The sequence below is a fragment of the Microtus oregoni genome, unplaced genomic scaffold (assembly GCF_018167655.1).
Source record: "Microtus oregoni isolate MIOR12 unplaced genomic scaffold, Mior012 000014F_ref0000157, whole genome shotgun sequence".
NCBI classification, from domain to species: domain Eukaryota; kingdom Metazoa; phylum Chordata; class Mammalia; order Rodentia; family Cricetidae; genus Microtus; species Microtus oregoni.
In genome coordinates, this window is record NW_024543073.1 from 32,761,014 (window position 1) to 32,786,601 (window position 25,588).

General features: G+C 40.9%; 1 protein-coding gene across 1 annotated transcript in view; it reads left to right on the plus strand.

Moving 5' to 3' along the window:
* Positions 1 to 25,588, plus strand: part of Adgrv1 (adhesion G protein-coupled receptor V1) — a 546,438-nt gene that overhangs the window by 229,487 nt on the left and 291,363 nt on the right. The window contains exons 80-83 of the mRNA XM_041663490.1: positions 2,433 to 2,682; positions 3,152 to 3,291; positions 5,624 to 5,784; positions 10,741 to 10,841. Coding sequence (XP_041519424.1) covers positions 2,433 to 2,682; positions 3,152 to 3,291; positions 5,624 to 5,784; positions 10,741 to 10,841 — 652 coding nt within the window. The remainder of the gene's footprint in view (positions 1 to 2,432; positions 2,683 to 3,151; positions 3,292 to 5,623; positions 5,785 to 10,740; positions 10,842 to 25,588) is intronic.

Genomic DNA, 25,588 nt, shown 5'->3' on the forward strand with positions numbered 1-25,588 from the left:
AGTACATTTAGAGGACAAAGAAGTAAGAGGTTAAGGTGTCAGCAGCAGTTTGTTTTCAGCAGTTAAAAGGGGGTGAGAATCTGGGGTACTTGTGGGAGTAAGATACTGTGTGTGTTGTTCTCTTACAAAGTGGCAGGAACCATGAAGACTCTGACTAGTCTGAGTGTCTTGGGAGCTGGTTAATAGAGTGTTGTTCAGCTGGGTGGCTGAAGTTCTCTGGTTTCTGTGGCTTTGTGCCTAGCGAGGGGCTCTATGGCTGAGCTATAACTGTGTTTGATATGGGGTTGGGGGCAGAGGGGCGAGACTGACAAGGTATTGTTGAGGTATGTGGGGCCCATAAATATTAAGGTGTTTACATAGGCTTGACCAGAGACCTAGCATCCTGGATAAGATAGAATAGAATATCAAAGCCACTGACCACTGCATTTATTTACTTATTTATTCATTTTCATTACATTATAAAGTTACTTTAAAATTTTTTCATATTCTATATTTTGATCATATTCTTTCCCCTCCGCCAAATCCTTCTAGATCATCCCCACCCCCTACCCATCCAACTTCATGTTCTTTTTCTTTTTCAAAAAGACCCACATCTCCAGTCAAGCCAAAACAAAATCATAAAAGACAAAAACAACTACATAAGGATCATGCCATCTGTTTATTGCTGGTCAGCTACGGCTGAGCCTGAGGACTGCCCTGGCATGTAGTTAATACAACTGATACTGAACACTTTAAATGCTATCGGTCAAGCCTTGGAAGAGACTTGTTATCAAAAGGACAAGCAGCTGGGGAAGAAGGTTCCCTTTACTCTGCCATTTCCTACATCTTTCATTTGGCACTGTCTGACCCTTTGCCCACATTGCAGGTCGTAGCAAAGTATCATTTTGATCCACTCTCTACATCCTTTGTGTATATTGTGACCGATAGAACCTTTACCATTGAACAGATACATCTCACAGTGTCCTACATTTCCACATTGTTGAAAGCAGGTTTCATGTTTACATTATCTTGGTACCTGCTCGCTATTGCAAAGCTGATTATGCTAGGAACAACTCATTACAAATTTAAAGAAAACAGTTACAGACTCCCATTCATTGAACCATTTGTATGCTCCCTGTGCAAGGATCGTGCCTTAGTGAGGCTGGCATGGCACCTGTACTTTAAACCAAGTCCACAGGAGTTCAACTCACATTGAGGTTTGAAAGCAATTTAACTGAGCATAGGATCTTATTATTCCTAAAAGGTGTGAAAAAAAATAGAAATGTCGGAACCATCAAGACCGTTATTCAGATCTGTTTTCTTTCTTTTTAAATTTTTTTTTCATTTTACATATCAACCCCAGTTCCTCATCCTTACCCTTCTTTCACCCTCCCCAACTCTCTTCCATCCCACCTCCCATCCACTCCTGAGATGAGGTAAGGCCTCCCTTGGGTAGTCAACAAAGTCTGGCATACCAAGTTGACACAGGACCAAGCCTCTCCCACCTGTATCAAAGCTGAGCAAGGTATCCCATCATAGGGAATGGGCTCTAAAAAGTCAGTTTATGAACCCAGGATAAGGTCTGGTCCCATTTCCAGGGCCTTCCCCAACAGATCAAACCATATAACTATCACCACAATCAGAGGGTCTCGTTTGGTTCCACACAGGTTCCTCAGCTGTTAGTCTGCAGTCAGTGAGCTCCCATTAGCTTGGGTCAGCTGTCTCTGTAGTTTTCCTGTCATGATCGTAACTGCCTTCCTCATGGGATCCCTCCTCCCTCTCTTTGACTGGACTCTAGGAGCTAGGTTTGGTGCGTGGCTGTGGATCACTGCATCTGTTTCCATCAGTGACTGGATGTAGGTTCTATGATGACAATTAGGGCAGTCACTAATCTGATTATAGGGGAGGCCAGTTCAGGAGCCCTCTCCTGTATTGCTAGGAGTCTTAGTCTGCATCTAGCTAGGTCAGATCTGTTTTCTTACTAGCTGGATGATTATATTAGAAGGTTCTGATGTCCTGGAAAGGTATGGATCACCTGGAAAGTGTAACTATAGATTAGATACATGTGCCTTATGATTTTAAATAAAAAGGTGTCACTCTAGTGGAAATATCCTTTCTTCAGCCTGCTCTACCATAGCCTGTGACTAACACAAAACAGTACATTCTAAGCCACAGCTTGTACTGTGATAACCGTGTAACAGTTTCCAGTTACTCCTGTTTTAGGTTACAAGAAAGATCAAGCAAAGGGATGTAGAAAGATGTAAGCATCGCTAGGAAACCAAAAGCAGATGGCGATTTAGTGTTGGGTTTAGTAAAGTCATTGCTGTACACGCAGAGAAAAATCCTCAATTTAAACATTTGAGCAAATACAATTGGGTGTGCTGATACAAATACAGCTGGGTATGCAGATACAAATACCTGCCACCTCAACGCAGGCTTGTTTTCTCTTGTAGAAGCCAAACCATCCTTGATAGTTGCCCATATTTGTCAATACTGGCTCTTCGCTGGTACCCTCAGCAAATCAATGGACACAGGTTTGAAGGAAAGGAAGGCGATTATATTCAAATTCCAGAGAGGTTATTGGATGTTCCTGATGCAGAAATGGCAGCTGGGAAAGAGGCATGCGCATTAGTCCAGTTTGTGGAATACAGCAGCCAGCAGTGGTTCATAGCAGGAAACAATCTTCCTGCCCTAAAAGACAAGGTAACCTCTCATTGAAAACGATGTGATATTTTATCTTATTTCTCCTTTACCAGAAACACTTAGAACACTTTAGCTTAGCTGGTTTTTTGGGTGCAACACAGGAGTAGCATGAACATTATTCTCTCTGTAAGCCATTTGTAGTATTTTTGACTTCAGGATGTTTTTTGGAGTACGTATGCATGTATAAGGACAAAGTCTTGGCATATACCTACCTTCTCAGGAGGAAGGCCAGTGATACTTACAGGGGGGTGTGGTCAGCTAAAGACAGACAGCGAGTGCCATGGAGTTGGACTGTGATAGTGGGAAGCCAGTCAGAGTTGCATTCAGTAAGAGAGCTGGCTAAAGGTACTGAAGGAAACACTATAGTGCTAGGCATTAGCAAAACGAAGTTCAGTTTTGACAGGGAGACTCAAGTCATATCACTATTGGAAAATCACCATTAAATGTTCTGTTTCTTCTGACCTTACAGGTGTTGTCCCTGAATGTGAAAGGTCGGAGTGCCCAAGCCCTGCCTAGCAACAACGAGGTTCTCTACAGGATTTATGCAGCTGAGCCTAGAATCGTTCCTCAGACATCTCTCTGTCTCCTCTGGAATCCGGCTGCAGCCAGGTGTGGACTGACAGATGTTAAGAACAGTTTGTATTATAAAAAAAAAAATTCTTAATTAAAAAAAAAACAAAACAGAAAAACAAAAACAACAAAAATAAGAACAGTGTTTGGTGCTTACCATCCGGAAACACCTTAAAACAGCACACCTGTGTGTGTTGAGCATAGGTGGTAGCCTCAGGTGAGACTTCAGGCTGAGGAGCAATCTCCCCTGTAAGTAAGGTAAATCAGTAACAGAAATAGTCCAGCATCATTCCACTGAGGACCTGCTGGTAGCTGAACTATGTATGCAGAATGTTTGTTATTCCTTCTTCATTATAGATATTCTCATGCGCTGTATCTTGAGTTACTCTCTGGTTAGATTAACTTTGCTGAAGTTCTCAGTTAATTTGTTACACATAAAAGGAAGCTCTTCCTGCAGCTCTGCCCCTGCGATTCAGGAGCTGTGGCTTGTGTTTAGAGGGATCAGCAGGGTTTAAGAATTCTTGCTCACAGCTAACTCAGACTCCTTTAGGGAATAAACCCAGACAGCACAGCAATGAAAGGTTGAATGTTTCTTTGAGTCTCTTTGGCCTCTGGACTTAGGTTCCCGAGAAAGTAACTTTCACTAAAATCCTAGTCCATGCTGTAGGGTCTGCTCTTGTTGGAAGAGGGGGTCTGTTGTCTATGTCAGCCATGAAATTCTGTTTATTACTGAATTTCAGCCTGAGGGAAACCAACTCATCTATTTGGGTTAGTCTTTCTCCTCAATAAAATATTTTGAACAGAAATTCCTAATGTGTGATGCTGGATCTTAAACCTGATACATAATGTTCTCTATATGTGATGGTTCAACTTATAGTTTTATGCTTGAAGTGTACGCAGAAATAACACTTTCCTGAAACTACTAGAACCTTGAACTCTGACCTTTCCCACATTGGCAGTCTGTGATATGACGCTGAGCAATGACTGAGCCATGGTAGCAGCAGTGTGCTCGTGAGGGTGAACAGCCAAGTGTGCCATGTTGGTGCTGGTGAGTTAGGTGAAACACCACAACCAAGGCAACTTATAAAGAAAGCGTTTAATCTGGGTCCTGCTTACAGTTTCAGAGGGTCAGAGTCGCTGGCTATCCTGCCCGGGAGCGTGGTAGGAGGCAGGCAGGCATGGTGCTGGAGCAGAAGTTGGGAGCTTACATCTTATCTGTAAGATGTAGGCAGGGGTGGGGGCTGGCATGGTCTTTTGAAACTTCAAAACACTCATGGTAACACCCCTCATCCCACCAGCCACACCTCTTTGAACAAGGGCATACCCCTAATACTTCTCAAAGTGTCCTTCCGACACCAAACATTCAAATATATGAGCCTGTGGGGGACCACTCTCCTTCAAACCACTACAACATACAAGTAATTCATAATTCATGTGGTGTGGTGCAAAATGCAAAACTATTGAAAGCAGGAGGAGAGGTTAGTCTCCCCCCCACCCCCCACACACAGTGGCTGCTGTACTGGCTGGTTTTATGTCAGTTTGACACAAGCTAGAGTCAACAGAGAGGAAGGAGCCTCCATTGAGGAAACGCCTCCATAAGACACAGTTGTAAGGCATTTTCTTAACTAGTGATCAATGGGGGAAGTCCCAGCCCATTGTGGACGGTTGTATCCCTGGGCTCTTGGTCCTGGGTTCTGTAAGAAAGCAGGATGACTCCATGGAGAGTGAGCCAGTAAACAGCTCCCTTTGATGGCCTCTGTATCAGCTCCTGCCTCCAGACTCCTGCCCCATTTGAGTTCCTGTGCTGACTTCCTTTGGTAATTGAACAGCAATATGGAAGAGTAGGCTGAATGAACCCTTACTTCTTCAGCTTGTGTTTTGGTCATGGTGTTTCATCATAGCAATAGTAGCCCTGCGTAAGACAGCTGTGCTGATCTGTGGGGATGCATACAAGCCATGACCATGATGGTCTGTTGGGATCCATAAAAACCATTGCTGTGCTGATCTGTTGGTATTCACACATACCGTAGCTATGTTGATCCGTGGGAATTTTTGAATGACAGAAAAAAACAAATTTGCTTTAGGATGGTCGAGGAAGCTACACCATTGCTGAGCAGACCAGCTTCTTTGGTACAGCAAATGCTCTGGCAGGTATGGTTGGTCTTTACACCGACTCTTAGGTGTCTTGATGGAAGCTATCAGGTCATGTCCTGGACAAGATATTCCCTCCGGTGTTCCTTCTGGAAAGTGTAGTCTGCTTAAGTCCCGAGTAAAGAACACTTGATTTCAGCTAGTTATTTTTCCTCTAAAAACACTCTGAACATCTCTGAAATATTATTAAAAGAACAGTGACTATTGTGTTTTGTTCTAGCTGGTTGTCTGACAGCCAATTTTGCAAAGTAGTTGAAGATACTTTGGACTACGTGGAATGTGCCTGTTCACACATGTCTGTGTATGCCGTCTACGCCAAGACTGACCGCTCGTCCTCATACAATGAAGCTTTTTTCTCTTCTGGGTTTATTTGCGTCTCAGGTCAGTGGCAGGGTTTTCAAGTTATGAATTTTAAATACATGTGAAAACGAAACTTTCCCACAGTTCCTTTGTGTAAGATGTGAGCGAACTATGATTTATCATTTTCCCATCAACTTAATCATTAATACATACAGCAAGTATTTATGGAGGGTCAACTCTGAACTTCTTTGCAGAACAAGCCATGCTTTCATGAAAAGCTGGGATACAGCATGAGACAGAGATTAGATAACAGGAAGGGAGCCATTTATATTGAATTGTGCTTTAGAACTTAGGTTATACAGTTAAAATATTGGGATGATATAAACCAATACATATAAAAATTGTGTTTTCATTAAAATAAATATTTTATGGAATCAGCTGCACAGCAGTCCACAACTTTGTTACGTATCAAACCCTATGCTAAAAATTATCTTCTATTCAACATATTTAGCCTTCTTTTTTATTTTAGTTATAGGAAGTTGGATTTTATTAATGTCTGTCAAGCTGTTTAGGTACAGCAGCAAATAGCTATAGACTTATTCTCAGTTGCATAAAGACCTTGAGCATCAGACTGGCAGTGTTTAGGTATGCCAAGGCAGACTCCATACTAAAGCTTAGACCATAACACATCTGCCGATGACTTAGGTCAGACCCATGATTGTTGGTTCAGTCTCTGTGTGTCCTTATAAGCCCAGGTGAGTTGATTCTGTGGATTTTCTTGTGGTTCTTAACAATCCTTCCCCATCCCCTTCAGCAGAATTCTCCTAACTCCAGATAATGCTTAGCTATGGGTCTGTGTGTCTGTTTCCCTCAGCTGCTGAATGAAACCTCTCTGATAACAGTTGGGTTAGGCACCAATCTATGAGCACAGCAGAATATCACTGGGCATTATTACATGAACGTTCTTTTTATTGCCAGTCGTGTTTTGTTCTATCCCAGGTGTCTGGGTATCCAGCCTCTGAGTCCTAGTGCTCCAGGTAGTATCTGGCTTCTTCTCATGGCATGGTCTCATGTTAGACTGTCATTGGTGGCCATTCACAAAATTTCTGCACTACCGTTACCCCAACACATCATGTAGCCAGGTCAGTTCTATTTCTTGTTGAAGAAATAAGTAATACACAGCGTGTTTCAGATCAGATGTGGTTTTCTGCAATGCACCAGCTTCGTACTTTCAAACCATATTATCTCAGTCAACTTGGATACAAATTCTGAAATACAGTGTATTATTTCATCACTCAGGAAGAATTAACAGTTCTTTGCATTAGGATTTTCTGTGATAGTGGAAATATTTTATACTGTCTAATATGTGAGATATTGGCCATATGGTGTCATACATCCTTGAAATATGACTGAAATTTAAGTTCTATTTAATTTGACTTATGGAAATTTAAATTTAAAAACTTCCAATAGCAAGTAGCTATTGTGTTCAGTTTCTTAATTATCAAGGCTCTTGTGTCTCTGGCAACATCCCCCATCCCCTAACACATGCAGTTGTGTGTTCCAAGGTACTTCATGCTGAGAGTTGTCCCTACTGAAGAAGATCTTTTCAGGCTTGACTGCTTTTCCTTACTATCCTTAGATTATTAGTAGCACTAACCCCAGCACATTACACAGAGGGAAAACCTAAAGAAGTATCAACTCAGCTGCGATTTGTAACAATACAGTAGAAAAACCCTATAATCACAAGTAGCATGAGGTAGAAAGATAAGAAAAAACCTAAGTGAAAGAGCTAATATGTGACTTAATAGTGAGGTAATAGTAAGCTGATCTCATTTGGATTTATCTAAAGAGGAAGTAGGTATAAATAGGGTGATAGACTGCCCCCTTAAAATGCAAAATTCATAAATATTTTAAAGAAAATTTTTAGAAAATTTACTAACATTTGTCTTGTGTGGGGCTAAATTGCAGGGACAGGGGAGTATTTTTACCTGTAAAATTTGATGAAGAGCAACAATGTCTCCTGGCTCTGCCTATTCAATACAGACATCACATGTGTTTATATTTACATAAATACTCCAAAACTGTGTGTATACTTAAGATCTGTGGTCAAGTCTGACAGCTGCAAAGGATATCTTTGCTGCAGAGCTGGCCTCTGTCACGTGTCGTCGATGTTGCTGTTTGTGAAGAACAACGCCTCTTCCTCCTTTTCGATGTGTAGACGATCATTAGTGTCAGCAGATGCGGTGAAGGTTCTTTCTCCTCCAGCTCAATCTGTGCTCCATCCAGGGCTAGAAAAAAAAGGCAACAGATTATTTCTCTGTAAAATTGCCAAGAAATAAAACCTTAAAGACTCTGGAGTGCATATTTAGGTAATATATGGAGTTGTTATAGTTTGTTATACTTTATTTTAGAAATTCTATCATTATACATTCTATGTTTTGTGATTTGAATATTTAAGTAAGGAATGTGAGCAAAGAACTGCAATTAAAAATATTTCCTTGTAAATGTTAAGCATGGATGCTGAACATATCACTTTCCAGACTGAGGAAAGGGTGTTTCCTAAATCTGGATATTAGTGATACTTAAATTTGTATATAGTGATTTAGAAACTCCATAACTAAAATATTTATTTCTTTAAAGCTTAAGTATTCTCTATCCTGTCCAAAGCCAGATGGCTTTGCCTAGTTTAGAGCACAGCTTGTTTAAAGATTCTCATGAGAATTCTCTCAGTGAAGAATGAACCGTTGTGGTGCTCTAGTCAGCTTCTGATTGCTGTGCTAGAATGCCCATCGAAAGCATCTTGGGGAGGAGAGTGATGATTCTGGCTCACAGCTGGAGTACATGAATGAAAGACAGGGAAGGAGCTCAAGGCAGGACCTGGAGGCAGGATCTGAAGCAGAGGCCATGGAAGATACTGGCCTGGTTTCCCTTGCTCACTCAACTTGCCTTTTTGTATGACGCAGGACCACCTGCTCTTGGTGGTACTCCTCATAGTGAGCTGGCCCTCACACATCAATCTTAGTCAAGAAAATGCCCCAAAATCTTCCTCCCAGTCCAATCCGATGAAGGGGCTTTTCTCAGTGGAGGGTCCCTCTTCCCAGATGACTCTGGCCTGTGCCATGTTGACATGGAACTAGCCAGCATGGCCAGATAACTGTGACACATTATGTTGAAACGTTAGTAAATTCTGCACACCTTCCACTTTTTCCTGCCCATAATAAAATCCACTTTTGTCCTAGGATTTGATTCCTGAACTACAATCAGGGACTATAGTAGCATTTTAACGAAGCTTTTTTATACTCAATCATATATTTATAAGCTGATCCCATTTAATTGTGCTAAGCTCCTATGGTGGACCAGGAATACAATGCTGAATTGATGACCAAATGAGGAGGGAAAAAATATCACTGAATAAATACTTCTTCCGAAGTAGAGTGAGCAGGAAATGTATGTATCCCTCCCTTGGCCAGGACTCAGCCCTTTGCCTTGCATTGTTACTGCCCAACCCAGGGAACTTGCAGTAAATACATATTTGTGATTGTGTCATTTATACTGAGAAGAAAAATGTGGTTAGGGCTTTCTTTGAAGTTATTGTGTTATACACACACACATAAGCGTGAATTTGAGCAACTTACAAATATCCTAGAGGCTCAAAGGAGACAGTGATGGGTTGTGAGCAGCAGCGGCGGTAAAGAAGAAAGGGAAGGCATAAAACCTGCCTATCCTCTATCTGTGGAAACATTATCACCTGTGTGGTTGCTCTGGAGGCAGCCCCAGCACCTGCACACCTGATTCGGGATGCTATGGCACTTGTGCTAAGAGTGGATTGCTCCAGATTTCCTGGAGGAGCTTCTAGACGAAAAGCCCTTTTCCTCATTACAGGGAGTTCCTCTACTCTACTGAAATATAAAATATAATTGAACTATTTTTCTAAAAAGAATTCTGAGTAGCTTTTCTGAACAGAAACCAGTTGGAAGATCCCGGGTAGGCGTTTTGTAGACAGTTAACTCTTTTGTTCTTCATGTGGTTTGCTCTGGAAACTCACTGCAAAGCTCCAGAGAATATAAGGGACAACAAAATGTTAAAACAGTGCAAAGTCTCGTATCTGGCAAGGGGGCACTGATAGTAAATGAGGTATTATATGGATTCCGCATGGTTGGTGGTCTATGCTTCAATGGTTCTTACACAAAACCATCTGCTCCACAAAAACATGTGGTAAAAAGTCCAAATGAACAAACGAGTGATCACTGTTTATTAAATTACTATCTGAAAACTTTAAGGCAGAAAATGTTCTTAAAGTAGTCTGCCTTCAAGTTCTAGTACAATGGTGCGTGGCTATAATTCTAGTACTCAGAAGACTGAGGCAGAGGAATTGCAATTTTAAGGCCAAAGGCCAGCTAGAAATGGAAATTTTTATTCTTAATTTCATTGTGGAAGAATGAACAAAACTTCTCCTGGTTTTGACATGCAGCAACTGAGGGTTATCTAAAGTTCATCGTTACTGCTGCTGTGGTCATAAGAATGCTTCTGTTAGCTGAAAATGGGTAATTATGAACATCAGTTTTTTTTGGGGGGGGGGATCATTCACAATCCCAAATGTTCTAGTCACCTTTCTAAATATTTTTGCTTACCCAAGCCAATTAGTCTAAAATAAAATAAAATAAACCAGATTTAAACTTAGGTTGCAAAAGCACATTTTAAACAGTAAAATGGACTAATAGCAACTTAGAAAATAAAATGCTTATTAAAACTATAATGTTAATTATTTTTACCTTCCTCTTTACATAGCAGACAAATCATAAATAACTGGAGAATTAAAGTTGTCCTTTGGGTTAATTGATAAATGAGAAGATGGTATATATCTATCACGCAAAACGGGATATGTTGCGATTTCAGCACAGTTGTTCCCAAAGATACTATGCTCTGCTGTATATAGGCTGGAGCTTTTGTACTGAACTGTCCCAGAGATTTTTCTTTCTGGACACATAATCTCTTCATGGATTAGGAAGGCTCACGAGGGATCTTTTGTTTTCACAGGTCTCTGCTTGGCTGTTGTTTCACACATGTTCTGTGCCAGATATTCCATGTTTGCAGCCAAACTGCTGACGCACATGATGGCAGCCAGCTTAGGAACACAGGTAGGAGACAGACGGCCACTCTGATTCGTCGTAAGATGCCCTTATCTCCTCTTCTATGGTCTTTCAACTGAATGTCCATGAGTAACTTTTCTCGACTTAGCTCTTTGCTTTTGTATTGGAGAAATGTGGAGAAAAAGGGAAGCATTCAAAAATGATAATATCAGGCTCAGAATGTGTATTTTAAAACTATTTGTTTATTTTTGAAGTTAAAATGACCTTATTTCTTCATTGCCTTTTTTTCTGCCCAAACTTTGTTACATACTCCTTTGCTCACTGTCAAATTCATGGCCTCTTTTTTAAAACCTATCTATATATGTAAATATATATATAACTCTATATAGAGAGAATTTTGCTACTGTTATGAATTTTAATGTAAATATCTGATATGTATGATATCTGATAAAGTGTCATTCAATCCCAAAGGGTCATGACCCACAAGTTGAGAACCACTCTTTTAGAAGAACAATAGTATTTGGTTTCCCCCTAGGTCGATGGCCTATCTAGTCCCAGGTTCTTGGCTACCTGGGCAGTGTGCCATTCAGAATGACTGATTTCTGGATGGATTGGCGGCTGGTTATATGAATGAACTCAACTTGTATAAATCTTTCATTGCACACTGGTACTTAGCAAACTCGTGTGCTTTATTGAAATGCCAGAGGGCTAAAATGGAAAACTATCTGGAACACTGGTATTCTGTTACATTTTTGTAGTTATAGTTGTTGCTCCAGAAGTGACACTGTCCTTTAAATTTCATAACATTTTTTTCAGAGCAAAATTAAGAGTTGTATTCCAGGTTCTATTTTTATTTATATTTATTTATATTTTATTTATTTATTTATTTATTTATTTATTTGGTTTTTCGAGACAGGGTTTCTCTGTAGCTTTGGTTCCTGTCCTGGAACTAGCTCTTGTAGACCAGGCTGGTCTCGAACTCATAGAGATCCACCTGCCTCTGCCTCCCAAATGCTGGGATTAAAGGTATGCGCCACCACTGCCCAGCCAGGTTCTATTTTTAAAGAATGTACAGACTATAGAAATTAGCCTGTTTCCAGAAGGTGGCTGCATCAACCTGACAGTTAATTTGCATTACCCAGGAGCCGGTCCTAACTGTCTGATCTTGCCTAGGCTTCTTGTATCTAACACAGTAAAGAACTTGCCTACTGTAATTAGAGTTTCCTTGGCTGTAGTCACCACCCATTTTGGTGGTATTTTGGCAGCAGCATTTATATAAGATTTAATTATAGCACCATATTATTATAGACAATTCTTAAGCATGCTAGCAGACAAATTTGCTCGTGTCTGGGGATGAGAAGGGAAGACCAGAATCTATGTGTTAGAACATTGCCTACAGAGTCAAATTGGGTTTTATACCAATTTTGAAGAAAAAGATTAGTCAAGTGTATACATTTCCAGCATAATTTTAGAATGGATAAAACTTTAGAATGGATAAAATTTTAGAATGGCATAAAAATCATGTAAGGAATGACTTGTGGCACAAAATAACTAAAAAATATGTTTCAATAGCTTATTTTACCCAAGGTAATGTTTCAGTTATTTCATGTTGAAAGTCATGCAGTATAGAATTGATGTAGTTTTCATAGAAGTACTGTTTTCTCAACATATTAACCAGCTACTTGGAATTTTAGATATACTGTCTAACTTAAAGTGAATGTTTTTCTCAGTTATCCAGGCAAGAACTTTTTAAATATTTATTTTATTTTTAGCTCCCAAAGACTGAAGTGGCAAGCATGGGGCCTGCATGGGGTCTGCACCAGGGCCTCTGCATATGTGTTGTGGCTGCTAGCTTAGTGCTTTTGTGGGACTCCTAAGAGTGGGAGCAGGCATGCTCTGACTCTTGCCTGCTCTTGGGACTCTTGTTTTTCTGTTGGGTTGCCTTGTCTAGCCTCCACATGAGGGCTTTCATCTTGTCTAATTGTGTCTTGTTTGGTCATGTTTGGTTTTTGTCTCTTAGAGGCCTGCTCTTTTCTGAAGGGAAAGGGATGGGGACAGGGAGTGGATCTGAGGGAGATGGGAGGTGAGGAGGAGAGAGATGGGAGGAGTAGGCGGAGGGGAAACTGTGGTCTGGGAGTAAAATACTTATTTTATTCTGAATACTATGTATGTATGTGGGGGAGATGTGCTCACGAACAAGGGTTCCAGCAAAGTCTTTCCAGCTCCAAAATGAGAAATGGAGATGTCTCCAGAAATAACGGCTTCTACACTTTCCAAATCCTGAAGCATTTGTAGTAAAGTTGTAGATTTGTATTATTGAAGTCATTACAAGTCCAGCCATGGTGCTCTTATTTTGGACCCTCCATCCTTACAAAATAGACATCATTAGAGCTTAAATTAACTGGAGAAAAAGAGCAATGGTCCTTGCTAAAGGAATAAAATGCCTCTAGTTAGTTTTTCCAGGAGTTTTATTTGTGAATACTGGGTATACAGGTATTCCATGACCTTTCTTCTTCAGGACTTAGTTGATTGTGGTGTGTGTGTGTGTGTGTGTGTGTGTGTGTGTGTGTGTGTGTGTAAGAGGGAGCAGGATCTCATGTAGCATGGCTACCTTGAACCTGTTATGTAGCTGAGGATGACCTTGAACTTCTGTTCTTTCTGCATCCACTTGTAGCATGCTGATGTTAAAGACTTGCGTTTCCATACTGATTTATGCTTTGTTGGAACTTGAACCCAAGGCCTTGGGCATGTTAGTCAAACACGACCATCTGAGACCTAGGTCTCATCCCTCTTGACCTTTTTGAAGTAGTACAGAGTCATGTATTTGTGAATCAGGTGGTCTGAAATGTGTGCTCAAGTTTGGTTGTTTTCTAATTTTGGAAATATATAGAATATTGTATCATCAATTCACTACCTATTTATTATATCCAGAAATGGAGGAAGATGCGCAGAATCAATAGATTGTTCTTTGATTAAAGTTTTAAGGGTAAAGAGGTGGGGAGAAAGAGATATAGAAATATGATCAATATACATTTTGGAGAAAAATTAATTAAAAAAGTCCAATGTTAATGATTCAATCCAAGTGGGTCGTTCTCTTTGAGTTTAATTGACCATAATACGCCAGCAGGTGGCAGTAGAAGATTTCTTTCCCCCCAAAAAACCCCAAATAAGTACTGCGGAGTTGGGGTTAGGTAAGAACTGAAGAATGCTTTCAAAGATTTCTTTGGGTCTCTGTCTCTGTCTCCTTTCATCACCTGATGAAGGTTAATATTCAGGAGGATGCCTATATGTTTGTCTTTGGATTCACCTTCTTATTTAGCTTCTCTAGGATCGCGAATTATAGGCTCAATGTCCTTTGTTTATGGCTAGAAACCAAATATGAGTGAGTACATCCCATGTTTCTCTTTTTGGGTCTGGCTTACCTCACTCAGGATAGTGTTTTCTATTTCCATCCATTTGTATGCAAAATTTAAGAAGTCCTTGTTTTTTACTGCTGAGTAGTACTCTAATATGTATATATTCCACATTGGAGCACTGGACTGAAATCACATGGTCCAAATCAGGAGCAGAAGGAGAGGGAGCACGAGAAGGAACTCAGGACCGCAGGGTGCACCCACACACTGAGACAATGGGGATGTTCTATCGGGAACCCACTAAGGCCAGCTGGCCTGGGTCTGAAAAAGCATGGGATAAAACCGGACTAGCTGAACATAGTGGACAATGAGGACTACTGAAAACTCAAGAACAATGGCAATGGGTTTTTGATCCTACTGCACGTACTGGCTTTGTGGGAGCCTAGGCAGTTTGGATGCTCACCTTACTAGACCTGGATGGAGGTGGGTGGTCCTTGAACTTCCCACAGGTCAGGGAACCCTGATTGCTCTTCAAGCTGATGAGGGAGGGGGACTTGATCGGGGGAGGGGGAGGGAAATGGGAGGCGGTGGCGGGGAGGAGGCAGAAATCTTTAATAAATAAATAAATTAAAAAAATAACGTCAAAAAAAAAAGATTTCTTTGGTTGGGCTCAGAGAATTTGCAACATAACAAATACACGTTTGTGGGTGCCTGGCTTTGTCCTTTTGTCCCTTGTATTTAAAATCAGAGTGAATGCATTTGTATGTGTGTGTAGGTTAGTAGCAGACAGCTTCTATCTACCTGTTCTTGGAAATACCTTGCTGCTCCCGCCAGTCCTTTAAAATGCAGGGTCGCAGAATTATTTTCCAGCATTACATTTATGCTAATAGTAAAGTGCCCACTACTGATATAGAAATTTGTGTTTCTTGGGATATCATAGAACTTCTGAGATGCGGTTTATATTTTTAGTAATTTATCAAAAGGGATGTATTTTTCTCCAGTGTCAAGTTGTATTTTCTCATTTATCTACAAGAAAATGATAAAATGGCAAGAAGGTGTGGGAGCACCCATTTCCAGGGTGATGGGAAACAGAGCCAACAGACTTTCATGGTGTTGGCAGATATTCCTGGGAAAAAACATCAAGTTCTATCTTTGGAACATTTATCTTACAATCACATTGCCCTGTGTGTGCTGTGAGCAGGCTTGTGAGCGGCAGGGACAAAGGGCACCTTTGCTGCTCAGGGCTTTCAGTTCCAGGGGTTCTATCGGGAAAAGCAACTCCCCAAATCTAAAAAAAGAACAGAAAGATAACACTGTGTTTACTCAGATTAATAAAACCTGCCAACGGGGAAACATTTTTGTTTTTCACCTTGTCTTCTGAAGCGGAATAACAAATCTGTCTGTAGAACCTTTATGTGAGTGGATGCTGTTCCAAGTCCTATTGAGCCTCTGTACGGATTGACACTGGCCAATGGGAAGAGCTTAGAAGATGAAATACTTCAGTGGTTTTTCTTTTATTTTTTTGCCAGCCGTTGATTGTGCATGGATACTAGATTTGCCTCTCTTCTCCCATGAAGGCAGAAGAAGATTCTTGTTAATTCTGAGCACTGTTATATAGAGATCTGCAACAGTTGATCTGCTTCTCATTTTGCAACTCTTAGGAAGGTCACTGGACAATGTCTCCTTCCCAGGAAGGATCCAGATTGCGCATATTTCTGAAAGGCTTTCCCTTTGAATCTGAGCTTTCTGGTGTTTTAACTCTGAGTACCTAATGTCTTTTCAAGTTTCTGAGGGTCACTGCATCTCTAACGCCAAAGCCATGTGATCCAAGAGCAGTGGTTTCTTTTGGTAGGACAGGGCCTAATTTTTCCAAGCAACTTGACCTGTTGTGTTGAAACTGTTACTGAAAAAAAAGATCATGCAATTAGGGCCCTAAATGCTATATCTAAAAAGAAACTCTGTCTCCCAATTGTATGTATGCTTGTATGTATGTATGTATTTATGTATGTATATAATCTATCTATCATCTATCTATCTATCTATCTATCTATCTATCTATCATCTATCATCTATCTATTATCTATCTATCTACCATCTATCTATTATCTATCTATCTATCTATCTATCTATCGTCTATCATCTCTAGCATGATAATCATCATTTGGCTGTCGGGCTGTTTGCTATCTGTCAGTTGTAAGAAGAGCTGGTTTTTCCTTAGTTAGAACTTTTTGCTACTCACTTATTATAATCTGACTTTTGCTGTCTTTACTTTTGCTACTAAAAAGAAAAGAAAATATTAAGAGATACTAGAATAAAAACTAGATCTTGCTTTGAAGACTGGGAACCTTTTTGGTTTTTCGAGACGATACAGGGTTTCTCTGTATATCTCTGGCTATCCTGGAGCTCACTCTGTGGACCAGGCTGACTTTGCACTCACAGAGATCCACCTGCCTCTGCCTCCCTGAGTTCTGGGATTAAAGGCATGCGCCACCACCGCTCAACTGGGAAGTTAAACTGTACCAAAGATTGTCATTCAGAACCTTGTGACTTGCATGTTGTGCAGATATAAATGGACCAAGCATTTCCTAAACTGTAGCATAAGCAGCCTATCAAGTTCAGATGCTGAGCCAGTAGTCGGGGCTGCCTCATCCCGTTCATCAACAGCCAGCAGCAGCCAGGAGTGACCTCCCCAGGCCTCTGCTTGTTGCTGCTGCTTCTGTTGTCATCATTATTACTGAACCTAAGATGGCAGCATTCATTCTGCACTAGACAATTATCTTAAGAAAGCCCACCAACTTTTCATTTTATTTAAGAATAAAAAATGAAGTAAAATGTCTTTAAAACTACTTTTAGCTATTTATCATTACCTTATCTTTGGAGGAAGGTCTCTTATGTTAACTTGCTTCTTCTGCATATGCGCTTACAGAATGCATGTGTACACACGTGTGTTTTCATGTGTACTTGTATGGACATGTGGAGGACTCAGGCTGATTTCTGCAATTTTTTTTTGATTGTTGCTTTTGTTTGTTTGCTTGCTTTTGTTTTTTTGTTTTCCTAGACAGGGTTTCTCTGTGTAGCTTTGGAGCCTGTCCTGGAACTTGCTCTGTAGACCAAGCTAGCCTCGAACTCACAGAGATCGCCTGCCTCTGCCTCCTGAGTGTGAGTGCGCCACCACTGCCTGGCTCAGCAGTTTTTTTTGATCCCTGTTTTACATTATTTATTGAGACAGGGTCTCTTAATCAAACCCAGAGCTCTCCAATAGGGCTAGTCTTGTTAGCCAACTGTCTTCCTCTGGGTATCTCTGTCTCCTCCTTCCAAGACTGGAATTATAGGTGACCCTCATGACCAGATAACATTTACATGGGTTCTGCTTGCATGACCAGTGTTTTAACTGCTGAGCCACCCCTCCAGCTACTCATGTTACTTTTTTGTCTTTTAATTGATCCATAACTTTTGTTCATATTTGTGGGGATGGTGTGAGTCAGTGCATGCCCATAGTGTGTAATAATTAGGAGATGGGTGTAAGTCCCTCTGCATATCATTTCTGTGTGGGGCTCCTCAGACTTGTCTTTATTAGTCTGAAGTGTGTAGCAGAGTGTCGTAGGCTGTCGTTACTCTATGATGCTGTGCATCAGCAGAGCTCACTCCTCCCGTTTTCCTGCACCTCGGTACCTTCCTGCACCTCGGCACCTCCCTGCACCTCGGCACCTCCCTGCACCTCGGCACCTTCCTGCACCTCGGTACCTTCCTGCACCTCGGCACCTTCCTGCACCTCGGTACCTTCCTGCACCTTGGCACCTTCCTGCACCTTGGCACCTTCCTGCACCTTGGCACCTTCCTGCACCTCGGTACCTTCCTGCACCTCGGTACCTTCCTGCACCTTGGCACCTTCCTGCACCTTGGCACCTTCCTGCACCTTGGAAACTTCCTGCATCTTGGCACCTGTTATCTAGCCTCTCCTTTGTTTTCCTTTTCTACCCTCTCAGTCTCTTGTGACCATGCTTCTGCTTTCTGCTCTTGTTCTGTTTTCTTTTTTAGTTTTTTCCCCCGTTTTCTTTTGGTTTCTTTTCCTTCCAAGACTAAGACAGACTTTTCTATGCAAGCTTATATGAGACACACATGAAGTTTTGATTTGGTCCTTTCTTGTAAAATTTCACACTTAGAGGAATTTACTAGTTCTTTGCTATAATAAATGACTAAGCTAAGTATGATGGCTTACACATGTAACCTCAGCATTCTAAGAGCTGAGTCAGGAGGATTCCTGCAAGGTTGAGTTCATTGCTTTTATTATTAGGTTGGACCATAATGTAAGTCTCTGCTGTATGCAACAAACAGTATTAGAAAGTTGAAGCCAGTTACTTTTTCCAGATTCTTCCTTCATTTTGAACAGCTGGACTGTATCCACCTTTTTATACAGACATTTTCAGAGATATTGAACTGTATTTTTTTCTTCATATAAGAGTTGGCTTAATAGACATGACTAGATAGGGAAGCATGTTTAAGTTGGGTTTATCATGGTCATTATCCCTTAACCTAGCTATATGCAACTCATCTGCTTGGCAGAAAGATCATCACACGCACATTTAATAATCCAGTAGTGAAATTAAAACAAGAGCAATTGGGAGGCCAATGACTTCCTCCGAGGTGCTCTGTCCAAAGCTGCATAGGGTAAGAAGACACAGCCTCACTGCGTACAATGTCTGCAGTGGAGTGGAGCCCAGCCTGGATGCTGATGTGTGCATTTGATTTGGAGGCAGAATATGGCAGAGTGAAGGCAGGAAGAGAGTAACCATAAAGGTATGGCAGTGTAGTGAGCCTGGTGAGCATCCCTTGGGTAGGATCACAGATGCCTGCTGAGAAGTAGGGAAGTCGGAAAGTGGGAGAGTTCCATGCTGTGTAGGTCTGTGTGGAGCTGGGGTCTCCACTGGTGTCACCGTGAAAAAGTCCTGTTTTGTGGAGCAATGCTGTAGTGAGGGTTTGAATGAAAGCTGATTAAGACAGATAAAAGGCTAGAGCTGGGCAGACTAGCTTTAAAAGGCCCCAAGGGGGAAACTTGCTGTTATCTGCTGTGATTGGTTGGAAACTTAGACAATAATGATGGAAATCAGAATTCAAGGATAAAAACTGATAGAAATGACATTGTTTTGCATTGCGGAAGTTTTGATTTTGTTTCTCTTTTAAACAAGTAACAAGAATAGACTGCAGACTTTATCTTATTTAGTATATATTAATATAATAATCACTAAATATTATATAAGGTAAGGATATGCGATAGGTAAGTATATTGCTATCTATCAGATGGAAAAACGGCATCATACTGAGTTTACTACAGAACTGGCACAGCCTCCAGTTGATGCTGTGACCATTCTGCAATGCTGCCTCACAAGAGAAGTTCATCTAACGTATCACTGAAGGAGGAGGCTCCTAAGGTATACATGGAGCAGCTGTTTCCTTGAGGTGGGCAAGGAGTGGCCATTTCCTTGAGGTGGGTATGGAGCGGCCATTTCCTTGAGGTGGGTATGGAGCGGCCATTTTCTTTGGCTTTGCTGAAAGATTCTTATGTGGGAATGAGCACAGTTTGGAGTTTGGGGGTTTTAATGTTTCTATAGTTACATTCAAGCTGATAAAGAAGCTATGCTATTGCCTGGATTGATGTCTTGATGCTGTAAAGCAAATCCTATGAGGAGTCTTTGGGATACAGAATGCCTTTCGTGGTTATTGCCTCCTAGGACCTCGAGGTATTAATTATCCCTACATTACATATTGGAAAGCAAGGCTTAGAAAGATTTCATTGCCTGCCTAGAACATCGTAAGAATGTTAAAGAAAAGGGGATTTCGAAGGAAGTCCAGGTAGTTAGGAAACCCAGATTTTATATGCCATGTTGTGTGGAGTAATGAAAGCTGCTTACAGATAATTAGAATATAAAGACCACTTTGAAATCAAGAAAGAAAATGATTGATCTTCCGTGGGAGATTATTTCTCAAGTTCAACAAGAACCAAGTCCCTGGGAACCTGTGGAAAACATGGTGGGAAGTAGGAAAGATTAAAGACTGAAGAGACCATCACTCCAAACACGGGAGAAATCTGTCTGCGGGTGGGGGCTGCTCCGGAGGAGAGACAAGCAACTGCTCCTCCTCATCTGCCTCCTCCTCCTCCTCCTCATCCTCCTTCTCCTCCTCGTCTTCCTCCTCCTCATCCTCCTCGTCGTCCTCCTTATCCTCGTCGTCCTCCTCCTCCTCATCTTCCTCCTCCTCATCTTCCTCCTCCTCCTCCTCGTCCTCCTCCTCGTCTTCCTGTCCTTGTCCTCCTCCTCCTCATCCTCCTCATCCTCCTCGTCCTCCTCGTCCTCCTCCTTCTCCCCTAGAGGCTTTTCTCTAAGAAGCTCTTTGAGGAAAACTGGCCCCTCCATCTGCCACCAGGAGACAGCTCCATGCTTCCTTGATAATAATTTCTAGACAAGACATGACCTGTAGCAGCTCTGTGAAAGAGTTATAGAAATTAGTAACTTTCTCTTCGCTCCAGTGTTTTACTCATACAATTTTATCACTTTAATTTTTAACAAAAAAAGTGATAATAAGTTATTCCCTACGTGTGTGCCAAGCCTATAATTCCATCGTAGCTCGGGCGGAATGAAAGCTGTAGTACTTGCCCTGGTTCTCCAATCTAAATTTCTGTGATTGTGGTGTATGTCATGGCACACGTCTGCGATTTTATTACTCATGGTGCAGAGGCAGGGGGATCTCTAGTTGAGAGTAGCCTGAGCTGCGTATTGACACCCTGACTTGAAAAGACAAAAACACGAACACATTTTTATAAAACTCCAACATTTTTGCTAATATTATTCGTTAATATATTATACAGCTTTTATAACAAAAACACTGTATAGTGTGTTTTGGGAACTTAGGATCCTTCAAGTCAAAAATGACATCATTTTGAATATTGATAAAAGTACCATTTTCAAGAAGGAAATATATACACACCGTATTTATCTTGAGTGTTTCTTCTCCACATCAAGTCTTTCTCAGAATGTTTCAATAACAAAATCCAGTTCACTTTTTTCAACAAGCTTTGAAAACTCAGCTCACAGAGACTGTTCTCACTAAATTGAAAACAAGTGGACACCGAAGGTATAAAAATAGTCCCATGGCCACACTATTGGGAAATCCAAACTTTCCCAAGTGCCGAGAGAGCAAAGCAACAGAAAGCATGAGTAATAATCCAAATGAGGCTATGGTGACTTTATCATGTTTGAAACATGGCTTTTGTTACTAGGAAAATTCGTGAGGCAAATCCAGACTTTACCAGAAAATACCAGTTTGGAATCTTCTATTACAGCCTCAGAAACATAAACTATCCTTGACTTTTAAAAGACTTCTTTTGATGTCTCTAACAAGACTCGAAAAAAAATGTTTTGTGAAGCTTTAATGATAGCTTTAAAGGACTTTAAATAACAAATATGCAAGCATCTGGGTTCTGGCATTAGGAGGACACATGAGTAACATCCCTAAATTGAAAAACAATCATTGGCAAAATAGTGAGAAAGCCCATCTTGCGGAGCCATTAGGGAGACAGACAGTTACTCTTGTTCAGTAACCATAAAATGAGATCTCAGAATGGCTGAATGGCAGTAGATGGGCAGGGATTGACTGCTGTGCCACCGACATGCAGTGGCCTTTGGGAAGCCCCTGCATCCTGGCACCCAGAGGCTCTGTGTGTCCCCCTGGGGAGCTAGAGCCTGTGCCTCTATACTTGATGCTTTCTTTAATCAGATGCAGCAGTTGTGACAGCTTCGTAGGCGTGTCCCTTCTTTCCGCCCTAATACTTCGTTCTAGCAGGCTTGTTCCCAGCCCTCTTGTCATACTGGCCACAAGGCCTTCTTCTTGATCTCCATTGCGTATAATTAGACATTACTACCGATTTTGTTATCTTTTTCAAATAAGCTATTTCCTTCAAATCAGAAAACCTTTCATGTGTTTGTGTCCTTATCGCTGGTGTTGAATTCTTGAACGTTTCAAATGGGTTAGATTTTTTTATTAGTCCTTTCTATTAAACGATGCATGTGTATGTACTGATATGTGGAGTGGGTTTGTGTATGTATCTACACATTTGAAAGTTGAAATAAACATATATTGTTAAAATCTAGAGGCATACATTTAAGCATTTGATGTTGTTGAAAACTATGGAAAACACTTAATATATGTAATTCCACGTAGTATTTATTGTACTCTGTGAGACACAGTCCAGGTGGGGATTTGTTTTATCCACTCCCACAGAAGAGTTACAGGTTTTTATAATTAATTATTTGCTGCACTGTGCCTGTAACCAAACCGTTCTTTTATTTTATAGGACCTGGCTCTCTTTTGTGGCTTTTAAATCAGTAGCCCTTACACTATTGGACTCTAGAATTCCATTTTGCAAGCCCCAGGAAGGGGGAGAATCCTGACTTACTTGCTCTACCAAGAGAGAGTCCTGTGTTTAGTTGGCTATTATCTAATGGGACTTTAAGCTCCTGAGGGAAGAGACTACTCCTTTGTATATTACGTACTATGCCAAAAGGTAAAAACCAAAATAACAAGTCATAAAAACAAAACAGCTTTTCCTATAGGCCTGCCACTTTGGCTGAGTCCAAGCATGCCATCTACCAGGAACATACACTCTGTGTTCTGCCAGGAGGGAGGCTCTTGGTTTCACGCACCATGTTTTGGTTGTAAGAGTGGATATGGTTGCCAAACTGAAACATTTGTAGGTTACATGTCAACAATCAAGAGGGGTTTGAGCCAAACTTCCTCTGCAGGCGAGAGCATATGCAAATGATGTTGGGGTTTCAGCTTGCAAAGGAAGAAATGTTATGGTTGTGCTGTCTTCTGTTTGTTGTCATGCCCCCCTCGAAAGAGCTGAGTGGAAGGGAACATTGGAGGATGGGTTTCTCAGTTGTTACCTATGCCTAATGCTTTCAGAATATGAATTTCTTTTAAAAGCACGCATCTGAAGAGTTTAAGCATATAGGAGAACTGAGTGAACTTTCTTTGTCCTTAAAGAGTATAGTCTAGTCACATCTGTTTCTCTCAATTCCCACCATTTCAGATTCATCTAGCTTGTCTCCTTTTAGAATAACCTCTAAACTGTTCTCAGTGGTTACATTCTGATCTCTCTTCTTCTGTCTTTCCTCCCTCTCCTTTTCTTCCTGCTCCTGTGTGTGTGTGTTGTATGTGTGTGTGTGTGTAAGCCTATAGAGACTATTATCACTCCCTGTCTTATTTTTGAAACAGGGACTCTCACTGAACCCGAAGCACACCAATTCCGCCAGGCTACTTGCCTAGAAAGCTCCTGGAATCCTGTCTCTGCCTCACAGAGCTTAAAGGTGGTTTCTGAGGTTCACACACCTCATGGGTATGTGCAAGCACACTCCTGACTGATTCCTTTTAGCTCGTCTGTATTCCATCTTTGTAGACCTTTTCCTTCTCAACATCTGGAGGGAATCTCTTTAAAGACAAAATCAGCTGCAATCATTGTCCCCTCAAAACTCTCCTGTGGCCTCCTATTGCACATGACAGAGGAACCTCTCTCTGGCTTCCGGCCCCATCAGGGGCAGTTTGTGCCTTTTCTGGAATCGCGCTTTTACCCAGTTCCATCTTGCCCAGGTCCCAGAAAAAGATGAGTCCCAGTTTCTGAGTTGTCCCTGGCCCACAAAGTCACCTTGTTGTTAACTTCAGTCATATCATTATTAAGGTCTGGTTTGTCCTGTTCCTGTGTTGAATTTCAAGTTCCTTCCTTTCCAGTTTCCACCCCACGTTATCAACTCAACTAGATCAAAAGTTGCTTGCCTTTTTTCGCTGCTGTTTCTAATGTCCACAAAAAACTTTCTGGCACATAATAAACTTTCAGATTGGCTGGTGAAATAAATGAGAAAAATAGTGAAGTTAAAGCATATTTCAGACTTGTCCGTCAGAATAGCCTTCAACAATCAGTGAAGTTAAAGCATGTTACAGACTTGTCCGTCAGAATAGCCTTCAACAATCAGTGAAGTTAAAAGCATGTTACAGACTTGTCTGTCAAAATAGCCTTCAACAATCTAACCTCTCCTATCACCATTTCAAGAACACCCATACTTCCTCTGCTCCCAGTTCTTTAAAAGGGCAAATTAGAACAACAGCTTTAAAATAGAAATTATTCCTACTCTTAAATGCAGTGCTGTAATCTACATTTAATGAACAAGTTGTATTACAAATCTTTAAGTTAAATGTATTTAATCCAAAATTAGTTTTACCAGAAAAAAAAATGTTCATATGTCAAGCCAAGGCCCATGTATCTCTAATCTGTCTGACTATTGAAGATTTTAATTGTACTTTGTAACTTCTTTTCATGTTAAAACACAATCTAAATTCTGAACATCTAAATCCAGAACATCACTGCCGTTCTCCCAGACTCTCTCGTAGGGCTCTGCCTCATTCTGAAGCCCATAGGAGTAGATAGCAGAGGCACAGGCCCACGGAGGGGTGGTGAAAGGTGAGCTGGTGGGAATGCTGCTCACCCTGAAACCAGCTTCTTGGGTTCAGGCAGATGCTGCTACAGGTGGCTCAAGTAGCGCCTGTTGATATTTCTGAAGTGCAGTGACATAGACTGTACATAGAAATTTTGTTCTTAACGCATCTTTAACAATTCCTTATCTATGGCCAAGGTTTGAGATGAGAGAACAACCTTGGCAGCATATAGAAGACATTTTCCTATATACCATAGCAATGAAAATTGTGTGTGAAGAATAGACATTCATAATGAATGTTAATTACCTATGTAATAGGTGATTCTGATAAATAACTAACAAATGTATGTCATGCCAAAGTAATTAACGTAGGCCATTAAAATAATGAAGTAAGGAATTAGTGGTAGGTTAGAATTTTGGCTGAGTTTAAATATTCCAACATATATCATGAGCAATCCTGTTATATTTTTGTCATTTTATCTTTGTGAATTTCTTGATTTATTGTGTTTAATGTCACTTTCTAAAGGCCTTTAGCCCATGAGTATCTGAAAGCTTTCTTTAAAAAGCTGTGTTAATGATATAACAATCATAACTTTCTACTACCCATCCAAAAATATTTAAAAATTTTAACTCTTGGAAGTTCACGAAAACTGGAAGTGTTGAGTCTTTTTGCCACTTTGAATTTGCCAAGGGAAATGATCAATAAATATTCATTTTGGAAGGGCAGCAAAATATTAGCTATTACCTAAGTTTAGTTGTATAGGTGCTAATGGCACAGAATCCTCCCTCACTCTGTAGAGGGTCAGTGCTGTGGTGATTGATCTCAGGAAGTCAGACTAGCCAACTGGGGGAGTTTTGATCTGGGTTTTGCAATCATCAACCGCGCCCCCAGATACTCATTGGACTCCAATAGAAATGTTCTTTTTCCTTAGGTAAGGAGTGGTGCTTAGGATAATTTTGA